Below are 16840 nucleotides of genomic sequence, written 5' to 3'. Positions count from 1 at the left end.
AACTGGAAGCCCAAACAGAGTTTATTTGTCACAAATGCCGAGAAAGCACTAGATCCTTTATTTATTGTGTTTTAATTATTTTGCTCTTTAACGTATTGTGATTTTTATGTGCTGCATCGGATTGGGAGCAACAATTATTTCTTTCTTCTTTACTAGAAATGACATTAAACAGTCTTGAATCTTGATATATTTAAGCTAGTTTGGCCCAAACCCCTTTGTCTTTCCTATCCATTTACCTGTCCAAGTGTCCTTAGAATGTTGTTATCATACCTGACGACCGCTTACTCGGGCAGTTTGGACCACCCATCAGATGAGGAAATTGACCCTCAGGCCCCTCTTAATTCCCTCCACTCTCACCTAAAGTCTGCAGAGAGAGAAAGTAATATAGCCCAGAATCAGGCCCTTTGGCCCAACTGGTCTGTGCCAGCAACAGCTTCCTCCCTGCTCAGTCTAGTTATGGGCATTTGGCCCACAGCCCTCGAACCCCCCCTCCCCTCCATGCACCTATCCAATTGATTCTTAAATGTTGCAATTGTACCCACCACACCCACTTCCTCCAGCAGCTCACTCCAGATGTTCAAGTGAAAAATAAAACCGTATCTGAATCCCTGTGACTATTGACCATGTCAGCCCCGACACCATCAACCCTTAAATCAAACCACTGACCTCTGACACCATCGTCCCTCTGCCACACTCTGTGACCCCTGGCAGCACCACGCCTCATCCAGTACCTCTGATCTCTACCCCATGGCCTTTCACATATGCCCCATGACCCTTGTAGGATCTACTTTAGGTATTATTTCTGCAGAGGGCTTTAACCCACGATCCTAGAGTCCGTTAATGGCCCACACAGCTCTCCATCTCTCCCCCTCACTCATTTTCTCTTTTCTCTAACTCCCTCTTTTTTTGTCCTATTGTACCCCGCCCCCCCCCACCCCGCCGGCACTCCTGTCCTCCATTTCCACCACCCTAATCTTTCTCCCCTCTCTCTGACGCTCCTTCAAACCAGCCCCCTAGCTGTCCCACCGTCCCTCTCCTTTGTAAAACTGCGTTCTCCACTCTCTCTCCCTAGCCCCACCCTGCCCCCTTTCTCCTCTAACCCCTTGTCTTTCTCTACCCTCTGTCTCTGGTGCATACAGGAAAACACACTCACATGCAGACACACATATCCTAGAGACTTCAGGCACATTCATTACAGACAGACTCAAGACATGCGGATGATAGAAAAATGAAGGGATATTTGAGATTGATTTTAGAGCATGTTGAAGGGCTGGCACAACGTCATGGGCCGAAGGGTCTGTTCTGTGTAGTGTCCCGTGTTCTACACACACACACACAGCCACCTCTCCCTCCCCCAGTCGCAGTCCAGAGCGACCTGCCAGCAGCCTCTGGCATTCGGCCACACCCCGTCCCGATCAGCCCATTCCTACCGGATGAGTCAGTGAGTCGGGGCAGGAGGCTGCCGCCCACCCCCCAGCACTGAGAGTCAGCTCTGCCCGGGGATCTAGCCTGACAGTCACTCACTAGTTATCTGCGAATGATGGACGAGGCTGAGGGCTCATCAATAATGAACGGGGGGGACTCCATCTCTCCACAGCTGTTAATGGACAATCTCAAACCACCCGAGTCTCCGGGGAGGCAGGAGACAGGAAATGGCCGTACGAAACCACAACTCCCTGCTATTCCTGAACCAGGGATTCCGGACAGAATAACGACAAATTTGTGTTAACAGCAAAATTCACCGAACATCATCTGACTGTGAACTATCGTGACGCTGAAAGAGCCACACAGAAGAGGCGCAAACCTTCCCCCACCCCAGGGAGCAGAGGCGAGACAGAGCGGCATTTGTAACGCTGCTCACAAGGATTTTAACTCCAAGGCTCCAGTCCTTTAAGGATCGTGTCATGTGCTTTACTGATCTCCGGGCTACAACAAAGGAAATAGGAAGTTCCTGAGACAGGCAGTAAAAATCCCGGGAGTAAACTACGCAGTGTTATGTGTCGCGTCACCATGAGGCTACATGGCCAATGAGGCCATAAAACGTGGGAGGAGAATTAGGCCACTCGACCCATCGAGTCTGCTCTACCATTCCATCTTGGCTGATTTATTATCTTTCTCCCCGTAACCTATGATGCCCTGACTAATCAAGAACCTGTCAACCCCCACTTTAAATATACTCAATGACTTGGCTCCATAGTCATCTGTGGCAATGAATTCCACAGATTCACCGCACTATGGCTAAAGAAATTTGTCATTTCCGTTCTAAAAGGATGTTCTTCTATTCTGAGGCTGTGTCTGCTGTCCCTAGACTCTGTTGGAAACGTCCCCTCCACGCCCACTCTGTCGAGGCCTTTCAGGCTCAGTCGGGTCTGATGTGTTCGTTCGTATGCAAGCCACTGATGGCCAAGGTGTATATGCCACAAGCAAATGGGAGGGCAAGAGCTGGCTTTGTAGGAGAGGATCGATATGAGGAGTACGAGATTTTACTGCAATTGCACAGGATCTTGCTGAGGCCATGTCTGAAGTAATAGAGTAATAGATTTATCCATCATGGGAACAGGCCCCTTTGGCCCAAATGATCCTTGTTAATCTAGTGTGTTTGGCACTTATTCCTATCCATGTGCCTCTCCAACCGTCCTGCCTCTGTCACTGACAGAGATTTGTGATCAGCAGTTCAGGAAGTTGCCACAAGACAGAAATGTATTAAGACCGAGGCAGTGTTCTGTTAAGAACGCGTGAAGGTAGAATTGACATTCCATAATAGACAAAGGACAAGGCCCCCCAGGTAAAGCAACAGACCCACCCAGCTATGGAAAGAGCAGAGAATCGCGTCTAATGAGAACAGGTTGAGTGAACTAGGGTCTCTCTCTCTCTCTGGAGCGAAAGGGAATGAGAGGCAACTTGATAGGTGTACAAGAACCCTCCAAGTTACATAAAATCCAAATGGACATCTATCAATATTGTTTCATGTTCACTGGGTCTAAATCCTGGGGGTCCTTCCCCAACAGCAGTGTCGGACCTTCTCCAGAAGATCAGTGGTGTTTAAAGGAGGTATTTCATAACCATCTTCCGAAGAGCAATTGGCAAGGGTAATGACCCAGTGTTTTTATTAGAGTTAGACCATTTGGCCCATTGAGTCTGCTCTGTCATTCCATCATGATTTATTTATTATCCCTCTCGAGCCCATTCTCCCACCTTCTCCCCATAGCCTTTGATGCCCTGACTGATCAAGAACCCACCAAGCTCTGCTTTAAATATACTCAATGACTTGACATACTCAGCTGTCACCATCCTCTGGCTAAATAATGTACTCCTCATCTCTCTTCTAAAGGGATGTCCTTCTATTCTGAAGCTGTGCCCTCAGGTCCTAGACCCCCAGTATAGGAAACATCCACTATCTAGTCCTTTCAATGTTTCAGTTAGAATCATAACCGCCCCCCCCCCCATGATGTCCAGATCACCAAAATGAATGAAGCAAGGGTAGCGAGACTCCCTGCTCCCTTCCACTACAGGTTGTTGGTGACTTAACCTGAGGATACCCAGAGACAGATTCAACACCATTGTTGGCAGGACATCTCTCCACACTCAGTTCTCAGGGAAGTGAGATACGCTGTGAGTTCTGTATGGGAAATATCCTCTGACCCAGGGAATCTGGCTCCTGGGTTGACCAGTCTACACAAGTCACACCTGCTCTGTTCTAGCAGGGTAGCTCCTCATTGACACAATGACACAACACTGGTGGGGCTCATCACCAATAACGATGAGCCAACCTACAGAGAGGAGGTGAAAGAGCACAATGCCTGGGGAAGGCAAATAGCCTCTTCCTCAGTGTCAACCACACAAAGGAGATGGTTATCGACTTCAGGGGAACTTTCATCACTCACACCCCTCTTTACATTGGTGGCACAGCAGTGGAAACCACGAGCAGTTTCAACATCCTGGATGTACGTATCTCACACAACCTCTCATGGCACCAGAACAGATTATACACAGTCAGAAATGCCTGTACTTTCTGAGGAGGCTGAAGAGAGCTGGACTTTGAACATCTACACTCACGTCCTTCTCCACATGTGAGCAGAGACCATTCTAACAAGCTGCATCATTGCATGGTACAGAAACTGCACTGTGGCAAACAGGAAGGCTTGACAACAGGTGGTCAGGGCTATCAGGAAAAGTGCCAAAAAGGCTCAGTAATATCATGAAGGACCATACTTACTCTGCTCATGGACTGTCTGTCCCACTCTCAACAGGGAAGAGGCTACACTGCATCTACACAGGACCACCAGACTCAAAAACACCTTCTCCAAGCAGCCCGGCTGATCAACACCTCCACCCACTAACCCAGCCATCCACACCTCCAACAACCATTACTTTCAGAGGAACAATTATTTTGCTCTCCTTTACACTTGCGTATTGAAAATAACATTAAGCAATCTTGAATCTTATTAGCCTAGACCATTCAGCATGCCACAAGCATTTTTATTTCAGAAAGAATTCTCTCTGCTGAGCTCCACCAATACCAGTGAAGGTACCTTGACCTGGAGGTCTGGAGCAGGGGCCTGAATAACTTGCAGGCACACACCTCCCGCGTCCTGGCAGTCTCCATGTTGTCAGAGACATGCTCGGATCACCACCCGCTGAGTGGGGCTCACGCCACTGTGAGTGTGGGATTCAGATCCACTGCAACTACCTGCTGCAGGAACACCACCAGTTCTGGGACTTGTTCTATAAGTCCTGGTCTGACTGGAAATCTTCTCACTCTCGGCCACAAGAAAATGAATCATGGAATACCTTCTTGCAACTCTGCACTCATTCAGATTCAGGGCACATCTTACAACTTCTGAAAACTGCTGCGGAGTGTCTGGTTAAACTTCATGGGTCGTCAGAAACACCACTTCACTTTGAGATGGTCCCATCTGACCAGTTATATTCCAACATGTGGAGTCATTCCTTTGCTTTGGAGAAAGTGACAGAAGTGTTTGTCTCTCTGCAGGTCCACTCAGCCTATCCAGGACAAGTCCCTCATGGTCGCAGATCAGTTGACCTGCAGAGATCTTCCGCTGTGACTACAAGGACCAAGCCAATGATTGGTCACAAATGCAGACAGAGCAAAGAGTTAAATTGTACCACAGAGGCAAAATTCAAAAGGGCGAAGATTGCAAGACTGAAGGTACAGTAGTTAAATGTACGTAACATTCAGAATAAGGTGAACAAACTTGTGGCACAATTAGAGATTGGTTGGTATGAGGTTGTGGTCATCACTGAGTCGTGGCTGGAAGACGGCCATAATTGGGAGTTTAACATCAAAGAATATACTTTGTATTGAAAGGATAGGCAGGAAGGCATAGGTGGCTCTGTTGGTAAGAGATTGAATTACATCTTTAGAAAGAGGTGACATAAGGTCAGAGAATGTTGAATCTTTATGGGTAGAGTTGAGAAACGACAAAGGTAAAACAAACCATCACAGGAATCATATATAGGCCTCCAAATTGTAGCCAAGATGTGGGGTTGAGATTTCTACCTATGTATGGTCTTCCAAGTGAAGATCGTTCCTGTCCCAGGGATAATGTCTTTGGAGCTTCTGTTAGCATTTCTATAGCTCTGTTTTTTAAAAAAATATAAACAGGATGGAGTTGCCAGCCCCATATCCTTCCCCCCCCCCCCCACTTTTGCAGGCAGGCTTGGGAACAACCATGGTAGACCCTCAAACTCCACCAAACTGTCTGATCCCACTACTACCCCTGGTAACCCATCTATCTCTGTGGGGAAAAAACCTGGTCCTCACATTGATTTTAAACCCCTTCCGCAAAACCTTAAAAACATGTCCCTCAGGGTAGAAATTCAAACCGCAGAGAAGAGATTGGCGACCCTATCTACGCTGCTTATAATTTTGAAAACCTGTCATGTATCCCCTCAGCCTCTGGCAGTCCAGGAATACAAAGCAAGTTTGTCCAACACTTCCTTATAACTCATACCTTCAAATCCAGGCAGCATCCAGGGGAACCTCTTTTGCACTCTCTCCAATCTCCAGACACTTCCTCTAACGCGGCACCAGAAAGGCACACAATACTCCCAGTGCAGTCAGGTTAAAGTTTTGTATAGCTGCTGCATGACTTCCTTACTCTCTTACTCAACACCCCTACCAATAAAAATTGGCAATCTATACACTTCCTTTACCATAAAGAGAGAAAGTATGAAATCTTAAGGTAAGCTATCCAATAATATAAAAGAAGATACCAAAAGTCTTTTCCATTTGTATGAGGAGTAAAAGAGAGGTGAGATATTGTACCACTGGAAAATGATGCTAGAGAGATAGTAACAGGAGACAAAGAAATGGCAGACAAACTTAAATATTTTGCATCAGTCTTCTCTGTGGAAGACACCAGTACTATGCCAGAAATTCGAGACAGTCAAGGGGCAGAAGCAAGTGTCATTGCTTGGGAAGCTGAAAGATCTGAAGGTAGGTTAGTCACCTGGACCAGACAGACTGCAACCCAGGTTCTGAAAGAGGTTTCTGAAGAGACTGTTGAGGCATTGGTAATGATCTTTCACTAATCACAAGATTATGGAATTGATCTGGAGGACTGGAAAACTGCAAATGTCACTCCACTCTTTAAGAAGGGAGGGAGGCAGAAGAAAGGAAATTACAGGCCAGTTAGCCTGACCTCAGTGGCTGGGAAGGTATTGGAGTCTGTTATTAGGGATGAGGTTTCAGAGTATTTGGATGCATCTGATAAAATAGGCCAAAGTCAGCATGGTTTCCATAAGGGGAATACCTTGCCTGACAAATGTATTGGAATTCTTTGAGGAAATAACAGACAAAGAGGAGTCACTGGGTATCGTTTACTTGGATTTTCAGAAGATCTTTGACAAGGAGCTGCACATGAGGTTACTTAACAAGAGCCCAGGTTATAAACAGGATAGCACGGATAGAAAACTGGCTGACTGGCAGGAGACAAAGAGTGGGAATAAAGGGAGTCTGTTCTGGTTGGGTGCTGATAACTAGTGGTGTCCCTCATGGGTCAGTATTGGGACCATTTCTATACACATTATATGGCAATGATTGGGTTGACGGAATTGATGGCTTTGTGGCCAAGTTTGTAGATTTATTTAGATTAGGTGGAGGAGCAGATGGTGCTGAGGAAGCAGGGAGTCTGCAGAAGGACGGACAGATTGGGAGAACGGGTTTTTTGATATATAAAAGTGGCAGGTGGAATATAGTTTAAGGAAATTCAAACCAAAATATATTATGAATACATACATGTCACTATGCACAACCCTGAGATTCTTTCACTGTGGGCATACTCAGCAAATCCCTACAGCCCGCAGAGAGTTGCCGATGTATACCAGCACCATCTTGGAAGTGCACTTTGGTAGAAGGAATAAAGGTGTAGACCATTTTCTAAATGGGGAGAAAATTTTTAAAAATCAGAGCTGCAAAGGGACTTGGGAGTCCTCATGCAGGAATCCCTAAAGGACAACTTGTAGGTTGAGTCAGGGGGTGAGGAAAGCAAATGCAATGTCAGCATTCATTTCAAGTGGACCAGCACATAAAAGCAAGGATGTGATGCTGAGGCTTTATCTACAAGGCATTGACCTGACCGCATATTAGGAGTAACTTTGAGCTCCTTATCTAAGAAAAGATGTGCTGGCATTGGAGAGATTCCAGAAAAGATTCACAAGAATGATTCTGGGAAAGAAATGATTAATATATGAAAATTGTTTGATGGCTTTGGGCCTGTGCTCATTGGAGATTAGAAGAATGAGGGAGGATCTCATTGAAACCTATCAAATATTGAAAGGCCCAGATAGCCAACAAGTGAAGAGGATGCTTTCCTTAGTTGGACAGGGGATTGGCTCAGAACAGAGAGGTGTCTATTAGCTATTTAGAAAAGAGATGAAGAGGAAGTCCTTTGGCCAGAAGATGGTGAACCTGTGGAATTCATTGCCACAGATACCTGCAAAGTCATTGGGTATGTCTAAAGCAGAGATTGATAGTTTCTTGATTAGTCAGGGCATCAAAGGTTCTGAGGAGAAGGTAGGAGAATGGAATTGAGAGGGATATTGAATCAGCCATGATGAAATGGTGGAGTAGACTTGATGGGTCAATTCTGCTCCTATGTCTTATGGTCTTTACCACCTTATCTGCCTGCTAATCCACTTTCAGTGAACAATGGACCTGGACTCCAAGAACCTCTAGTACATCAAAGCTATTAACGGGCCTACAACAACTGTACACTTCCTCCTTACACTTGACCTCCCAAAATGCAAGGTCTCACACTTGCCCAGGTTAAACTCCATCTGCCACTTCTCTGCCCATATCTGTAACTGATCTATAATCAGACTATACCCTTCGGTAGTCCTTGATGCTGTCTACGACTCCACCAATCTCAGCATCATCCACACGCCTGCTAATCCACCCATCTACATTCTCATTCAAATAATTTATACCTTTATGATACAAATAAACAAGGTCCAAGCACCATCGGTCACAGCCCTCCACCCCTACACTCTGTCTTCCATGAACTAGCGAGTTCCAAATCCAAACTTGCAATTCACTGTGGATCTCATGCATTTTTACGTTCTGAATCAACCTACCATAAAGGACCTAATCAACTGCTTTACTAAAGTCCATGTACATAACACTCACTGCCTTGCCTTCATCAAACTCCTTTGTCACTTCCTCAAAATATTCAGTCAGGGTTGTACGGCACAATCTCCTCTACGCAAAGCTCTGCTGACTGCTCCTAAACAAGCCATGCCTTTCCAAATGCCCATAATCGTATCCCTCAGTGTCCTCTCCAAAAGATTCCCTACCACTGATGTGAGGCTCACTAGCCTATAATTACCTGGATTGTTCCAACTCGCTATCATAAACAAAAGCATTACATTTGCTACTCTCTGGTCTTCTGGGACTTCTTTTGTTGCTCATAAAGACACAAAGATCTTTGTCAAAGCTCCAGCAATCTCAATTGCTTCTTTAAATAGTCTGAGATACATGCCATCAGGCCTATGGACTTGTACATCTTAATGCGTTTCAGAAAACCCAGCCCTACTTCCTCTTTAATCTCAAAATGTCCCATCTCGTTAGCCTGCCCCACCCTGCCTTTGCTATCCTTCAAACCCATCCCCTTGGTAAATACTAACACAAAATACTCATTTCATACCTCAACTACTTTCTCTGACTCCAAGCATAAATTCCCTCCTTTATGCTTGACCTACCCTCTTCTTAGTTATTCTCTTTTTCTTAATAAAATACCTTGGGATTCTCCTTGCCCTTGTTCATCAAGGTCATTTCATGGTCCCCTGCGGCCTTGCTAATCACCTGCTTCAGCACTTTCCTACTTTCCTTACATTCTATAAGGGCCCAGTCTGATTCCAGTTTCCGAAACCTTACATATGTTTCCTGACTTCATGTAGAACTCTCAGGCCATCCAAGGTTCCCTTGCCTTGCCTTACTCCTTACTGGATATGCTGATCATGAATTCTGATCAGCTGATCTTTAAACAACTCCCACACGGCAGATCTGGACTTATTCAACAGCAGCTGCTCCCAGTCAATACTCCCACCTTTTTCTGGTGTCCTCCCCCTCCCGTCCCTCCCAGAAGATCTAATATTGCTCTTCTCACAACTATCCTCAAACATAATGAAGTGAGGTCACTATTCCCAAAATGCTCACCTACTATCAGGTATTTCACCCAGCTCATTTCCCAAAACCAGATCCAGTAGGTCCCCACCTCTAGTTGGGCCCTCCACATACTATTTCAAGATCATCTGGACTTTGGTGGTTAAAACAGGGGATCAAAGTGATAAACTGGCCACAGATGCTAGAGCTCACCAGCTGGTTGCTGACCAACGCTCGGCCCTTGGGAAAGTACTTGGACAGGCTCGTCCAGTTGAGTAGCGAACTTCAGCTCCAGTTCCAGATAATTTCTCAGCCAGAGCTCTTCAGAGTCACTCGCCTGGTCTCACAGGTCGAGGTGGTACATAGGCTTCATGTAAATAGTCTCATTTCCAACAAGAGGCTTCTGCTCTTAATCTACTGGTATTGGCAGATGGGTTCTTGATTAGTGAGGAATGTTATAGAAAGAAGGCAAGAGAACGGAGTTGAGAGGGATAATAAATCAGCCATGATGGAATGGTGGAGCTGACTCAATGGGCCAAATGGCCTAATTGTACTCCTATGGCATTGTGATTTATTATTGTCACACACCAATAATAAAGCATGTCTCATATACCATCCACGCATTGATGTAGAGCAAGGTTAAACAATAACAATGCATATTAACTATAAACGCTATAGAGTGCAGCACAGGTAATGACAAATTGCAAGGTCAAAACAAGATAGATTGTGAGACCATCCTTTTGAAAAAGAGGTCCATTCAAGTGTCTGGTAACATCGGGACAGAAGAGAAGCTGTCCTTGAACCAATGGTACGTGCTTCCAGGCTTCTGTATGTTCTGCCTGATGGGGGGTGGGGGGGGGGGGGGAAGAGAGAGACAGCCGAGGATGGGTGGGGACTTTGATTATGCTGGCTGCTTTACTGAGGCAGTCAGAAATGTCAGCAGAGTGCAAAGAGAGTTCCTACGATGTGCAGAGCAATGTCCACATCTCTCTGCAGTTTCTTGCAGTCACGTGCAGAGCAGTTGCCATACTAAGTTGATTGTATAAGAGCATGAGGAATAGGAGTAGGCAATCTGGCTTGTCGAGCCTGCTCCGTCATTCAATAAGAACCTGGCTGATCTGACCATGAACTCATCTCCACCTGCCTGCCTTAGTTCATCTACTATGCAAAAAATCTATTCAACCTCATCTTAAATATATCTACTGAGGTAGCCTCTGCTGCTTCATTGGACAGAGAATTCCACAGATTCACCACTCACTGGGAAAAGCAGTTCCTCCTCATCTCCATCCTAAATCTAACCATCCCCCCCCCATCCGAGTCTTGAGGCAATGCCCCCTAGTTCTAGTCTCACCTACCAGTGGAAACAACTTTCCTGCCTCTATCTTTATCTATCCCTTTCATAATTTAATATTATTCAGACAGAATGCTTTCTATGACGAGCTGATGGGATAAGCCGAGTTGCTTTATCCTCCTGAGGAGGATAGACATTGGTGAGGTTTCTTGGCCATGACATTGACATGTTTGGACCAGGACAGGTGATGTTCACTCCTAGGAACCTAAAGTTCTCAACCCCCTCAATCTCAACACCTTTGATACAGACAGAAACGTGTGCACTGCCCCACTTTCTGAAACAAATGACCAGCTCTTTTGTTGGCATTGAGGGAAAGGTTGTCATGGCACCGTGTCACCAGGCTCTCAGTCTCCTTCCTGTACTCTGACTCATTGTTATTTAAGATGTGATCCACTATGGCAGTGTCATCGGCAAACCTGGAGATCGAATTAGAGCGGAGTCTGGGCACACAGTCGTGAGTGTCCAGGGAGCTGAGGACGCAGCCTCGTGGAGAGCCAGTGATCAGAATAATCGTGTCAGAGTTGTTGCTGCAAGTCCTTACTGATTGTGGTTGTCGATCAGGATGTCAGTGATCCAGTTGCAAAGGGAGGTGTTAACTCCCAGGGTCTGGAGTTTGGTGATGAGTTTGCTTGGAGTAAGAGTATTGAAGGCAGAATTGTAATCGATAAACAATAGTCTGACATAGGTGCCTCCTGTCCAAATGCTCCAGTGATGAGTGTGGGGTCAGAGGGATAGAACCTGTTTCAGTGGCAGGCAAATTACAGTGGAGCTGGAGTTGGTGTGTGTCATGACCAGTCTCTTGAAGCACTTCATGACGATGGATGTCCGAACCATTGGTTGTTTAGGCACGTTATTGGGTATGGGGATGATGGTGGTTTCTTAAAGTAGGCTAAAAATGCCTGCAAATGTCTGCATATTACAAAACATTTCTCCTAATTAGACCATAAGGCATAGGAGCAGGATTAGGCCAATCGAGCCTGCTCCACTAATCCATTATGGCTAATCCAGATCCCTCTCAACCCCATACATCTGCCTTCTCATCATATCCTTTAATGCCCTGTCCAATCAGGAAATGATCAACTTCCACCTTAAATATCCCCACTGTCTTAGCCTCCACCGCAGCCTGTGGCAGAGAATTCCACTGATTCACTGCTCTCTGGCTAAAAAAAATTCCTCCTTACATCTGTATGAAAGGGTCACCCCTCAGTTTTGAGGCTGTGCCCTCTAGTTCTGGATACCCCCACCATGGGAAACATCCTCTCCACATCCACCTTATCTAGTCTTTTCAATATTTGGTAGGTTTCAATGAGATCCCATACATTCTTCTGAATTCCAGTGATTTCAGGCCCAAAGCTGCCAACCCTCCTCATATTTTAACCCCTTTCATTCCCAGAAACATCCTCGTGAACCTCCTTTGGACCCTCCAATGGCAACACATCCTTTGAGATATGGGGCCCAAAACTGTTGACAGTACTCCAAGTGCAGCCTGACTAATGTCTTATAAAGCCTTAGCATTTTCTCTTTGCTTTTATATTCTATTCCCCTTGAAATAAATGGCAACATTGCATTTGCCTTCCTTAATATAGACTAAACCTGCAAATTAACCTTCTGGGAGTCTTGCACGAGGCCCAAGTCCCTCTGCACCTCTGATGCTTGAAACTTCTCCCCATTTAGACAATAGTCTGCACCATTGTTCCTTTCATCAAAATGTATTATGATACATTTCCAACACTGCATTCCATCAGTCACTTCTTTGCCCATTCTTCCAACTTGTCCAAGTTCCGCTGCAATCGCATTGCTTCCTCAGCACTACCTACCCCTACACTTATCTTTGTATCATCCACGAACTTTGCCGCAAAACCATGAATTCCATTAACTACATCATTGACAAGCAATGTCAAAAGCAGCAGTCCCAATACTAACCACTAAGGAACACCATTACTCATCGGCAGTCAGCCAGAAAAGGCCCCTTTTATTCCCACTCACTGCCTCCTGCCTGTCAGCCATTCCTCTATCCACGCCAGTATCTTCCCTGTAAGACCACAGAATTTTACCATTAAGAAGCCTCATGTGAGGCACCTTATCAAACACCTTCTGAAAATCCAAGCAAGTGACATCCACTGCCTCTCCTTTGTCCACCCTGTTTGTTTCTTCTTCAAAGAGCTCTAACAGATCTGTCAGGCAAATTTTCCTCTACAGAAACCATGCTGAGTTTAATTATTTTTATCATTTGTCTGCAAGTACCTCAAAACCTCATCCTTAATGATAGACTCAACACTTTTCCAACCACTGAGGTTAGGCTAACTGGCCTGTAATTTCCTTTCCTTTGCCTCCCTCCCTTTTTAAAGAGTGGAGTAACTTTTTCAATCTTCCAGTTCTCTGACACCATGCCAGAATCAAGTGATTCTTGAAAGATCATGACCAATGCATCCATTATCTCTTCAACAACCTCTTTCAGGACTCTGGGATGTAGTCCATCTGGACCAGGTGACTTATTCATCTTCAGACCTTTGAGTTTGCCTAGCACTTTTCCCGTTGTAATAGCAATGGCACTCACTCCTGCTTCCTGACACTCACAGACCTCTGGCACACTGCCGGTGTCTCCACAATGGACAGATGCATAGTATCCATTAAGTTCATCTGCCATTTCTTTATCCCCCATTCCTACCTCACCAGCATCAATTTCCAGTGGTTCAAATCAACTCTCACCTCCCTTTTACCCTTGATAAAGCTGGAAAAAAAAAACTTTTGGCAACCTGCTTTATATTATTGTCCAGTCTACACTCATAATTCATCTTGATCCCTTCTTATAGCTTTTTCATTGCCTTTTGTTGGATTTTAAAAGCTTCCCAATCATCCGATTTCCCACTCATTTTTGCCACCTTACATGCCCTTTCCTTGGCTTTTATGCAATCCTTAACTTCCTTTGTCAGCCACAGTTGCCTAACCCTGCCACTCGAGAGCTGTTTCTTCTGTGGCACATCTCTTTCATGTGCCCAGAAACCTCTGCCGTCATCCCCAACAGTATCCTCCTCCAGTCCACCTGGGCAAGCTCCTCTCTCCAGCCTCTGTAACTCCCTTCATTCCACTGTGACACTGATAGATGTGACTTATGCTTCTCCCTCTCTAAATGAAGTATGAATTCAATCATATTAAGATCACTGTCTCCTAAGGTTTGCTTTACACTAAGCTCCCTAATAAGGTCTGAGTTATTACACAACACCCAGCCTAAGATGGCCTTTCCCCGAGCAGGCTCAAGCACAAGCTGCTCTAAAAAGCCATCTCATAGGCATTCAACAAATTCCCCCTCTTGCCATCCAACACCAACCCAATTTTCCCAATCCCCTTGCATACTAAAGTCCCCTATTACAATTGTGTCATTACCCTTACTACATGCCTTTTCCAGCTCCCTTTGCAATGACAACCCCACATCTTGGATACTATTTGGAGGCCTATATATGATTCCCATAATTTTTTTTTACCCTTGCAGCTTCTCAACTCCACCCACAAAGATTCAACATTCTCTGACCCTATGTCTCTTCATATTAAAGATGTAATTCCATCCCTTACCACCAGAGCCACACCGCCTATGCCTTCCTGCCTGTCCTTTAAATACAAAGTATATCCTTTGATGTTAAGCTCCCAACTAAGACCCATGAAGTCGTGTGGTAAATGAGTAAGACACATGGCCGATCAATATTCGGCCTAGGGCAGAGGACTCTGGCGAGCTACTGCTGGCTGTCAGCGCCCTAGATGGGGTTATGGGTTTAAGAAAAAGAAAACACCAAGACTGGTCCGAACTCCCTTCGGGTCACAAGACTGTAACATTGTGGAGAGTTTGTGGCAGCGCTTGAACCCCGAAACTAGCAGATCTATTGCCCGGCTAACCCGGGGTGGGGGGCCTCACATCACGGGTAATGTTCATCCAGGAGGCATCTCAGGGAGCCGGCGTTATGGGCATGGATATCGGGATGCCTGTAGAGGGGTCGCCCGCCACCTGAACGCGGGGTGTGGGAGCTGATCCGCCAGATGGCTAGGGCGCCCAGTACTGCCCACCTCCAGAGCGGTGCTCATTCGGTGTCGGCCCCCACACACGCGGCGCTCCCTCAGCGCCGTCCCGGGAAGGGATTTGATGTGATGACAGGAGTTTGGGCTGCGGACTGGGCCCGGGAGTGGTCAGCGGCCGGACCCCGACGGGACGGTCCGCTAGGACGGGGCGGCGGGAGCAGCTCTCACCTCTCTGCAGGACCACTCCATAAGCGGTGGACGGCTCCGGCTCCTTGTCCGGACTCACGGTCGGGGATCACTTGTCATGCTGATGCAGATCCCGAGTGCCCGGCATCCGAGAGTCCCGCTGCTTCGGGAACGCAGAACGGCAGCCGGTCTGGTGACAGCGGATGCTGGAGAGCTCTCTCCTCCACCCTGTCCTCCGTCCTTTCCCTCGTGCTTCCCTTCTCTTTCTCTCCCTCCTCCCCTCTTTCTCCTCCCTCTCCCTATAACGGTCTGTCCTCGGCTTTTGTCCTTTTCTCCTCCTCGCTCTTTCCCCCCAGCGACCGCCGGACACTGACCAGCGCCGCTTTAGAGTAACATCTGCCAGCGGCCCAGTGCGTACCCAGGCTGAGAATGGGGGTCACCACCCTCGCTCCGCCCGTTTGTCCTTGTATGGGCCCGGCTCGCTCCGTTCCTTCAGCCCCTCCTCGTTCCGTGCGTTAACTCGTTCACAGCCAGTCACTGCGGGTCCGACAATGGAGATTCTCAAGACAGCGCCCAACCCTGCTAGTCCCTGGGAGAGGCGGGGATTCGAGCGCCTTCACCCCTGCCGCTGGTGATACAGGAGCCAGAGAAAGAGGGGACTGTAACCTCCTCTGTCCACACACTGAGGTCCGTGGACAACCGCAAACTCGCTCTCTCCACACCTCTCTCAGGCTTAAATGTCCTCACTTTCAGAACTGGAATAATAATTCCACCCCAGCTCTGTCGCTCGTACTGAACCGCGCGGTGGGTTGGGATGGTTTGCCGGGGTCAGTTAAGAAAACTCTGCTTCAAGTGTTCGGTCTGCGGGAGCTTACTGGGATCTTCCCTGGCTGCTGGGCCAGAGGTGAACTCAGGGCTCCACGGGGAGTGGGGAACACAACTGTTCCTAATCGATCTGTCCCGTGTGGGTAGGCAGGGCTGAAATCCCGAAACTGGCTGCTGATGCGAAATCGGAGACTCTGTGAGCTGAGAAGAGGGAAACAAAGTCTGGGCCATGGTGACAGGGCAGAGTCGAACATAAACTGCTACTGAATCACAGTCGTGCACCGCAGAAACAGGCCCTTCGGCCCGTCACAGTGATGCTGACCTTTTTGCGGATCTACCCTAATCCCATTTACCCATGTGTGCTCGCAAGAAAATGGACGTCAGGCTGGTGTATGGTGCTATGTGTGTACTTTCATAATAAACTTACTTTGAGCTTTGAATATTACGACCATCTCCCTCTGTCCCTTTCCTGCTTAACTGTCCGTGTAAAAGTTCCTTTAGTGTAGTGAGTGTATCTGACTCTACCATCTTCCGTTGGCAGTGGGTTCCAGTTATCAACCACTCTGTATAAAACTGGTACTTCTCAATTTAAACTCAGAAATGAGAGAACTCGGCGGGTCGCAGCATTCAGGTCATGAAACGCAGAACAGGTTTGACCCCAAAGCAGAGCAGAGGCGAGTCGGCGGTAAACGGTAGACCCCAAAATAGAGATCCACGAGCGGCCACAAAACAAGACACAACAGACAATGAGATAAGCTATAGGCAGGGAGAGCGGAAACTAGGAGCAAATGATTGAGACTGGCTAGTTCGACGAGTGAATAAAGTCTGTTGCTGAGAACTGGGGC

At 46.8% G+C, this 16840-nt stretch overlaps 1 protein-coding gene across 1 annotated transcript in view; it reads right to left on the bottom strand.

Moving 5' to 3' along the window:
• The window catches only part of LOC132392905 (unconventional myosin-X-like), a 114529-nt gene extending 98095 nt beyond the window's left edge, over positions 1-16434 (bottom strand). The window contains exon 1 of the mRNA XM_059967456.1: positions 15213-16434. Coding sequence (XP_059823439.1) covers positions 15213-15233 — 21 coding nt within the window. The 5' untranslated portion in view covers positions 15234-16434. The remainder of the gene's footprint in view (positions 1-15212) is intronic.
• Positions 16435-16840: the final 406 nt, after the last annotated feature.

The sequence above is a fragment of the Hypanus sabinus genome, chromosome 4, assembly GCF_030144855.1.
Source record: "Hypanus sabinus isolate sHypSab1 chromosome 4, sHypSab1.hap1, whole genome shotgun sequence".
Classification (NCBI taxonomy): Eukaryota; Metazoa; Chordata; class Chondrichthyes; order Myliobatiformes; family Dasyatidae; genus Hypanus; species Hypanus sabinus.
Note: the sequence above shows the minus strand (reverse complement) of the source record. Positions and strands in the feature narration are given on the sequence as shown.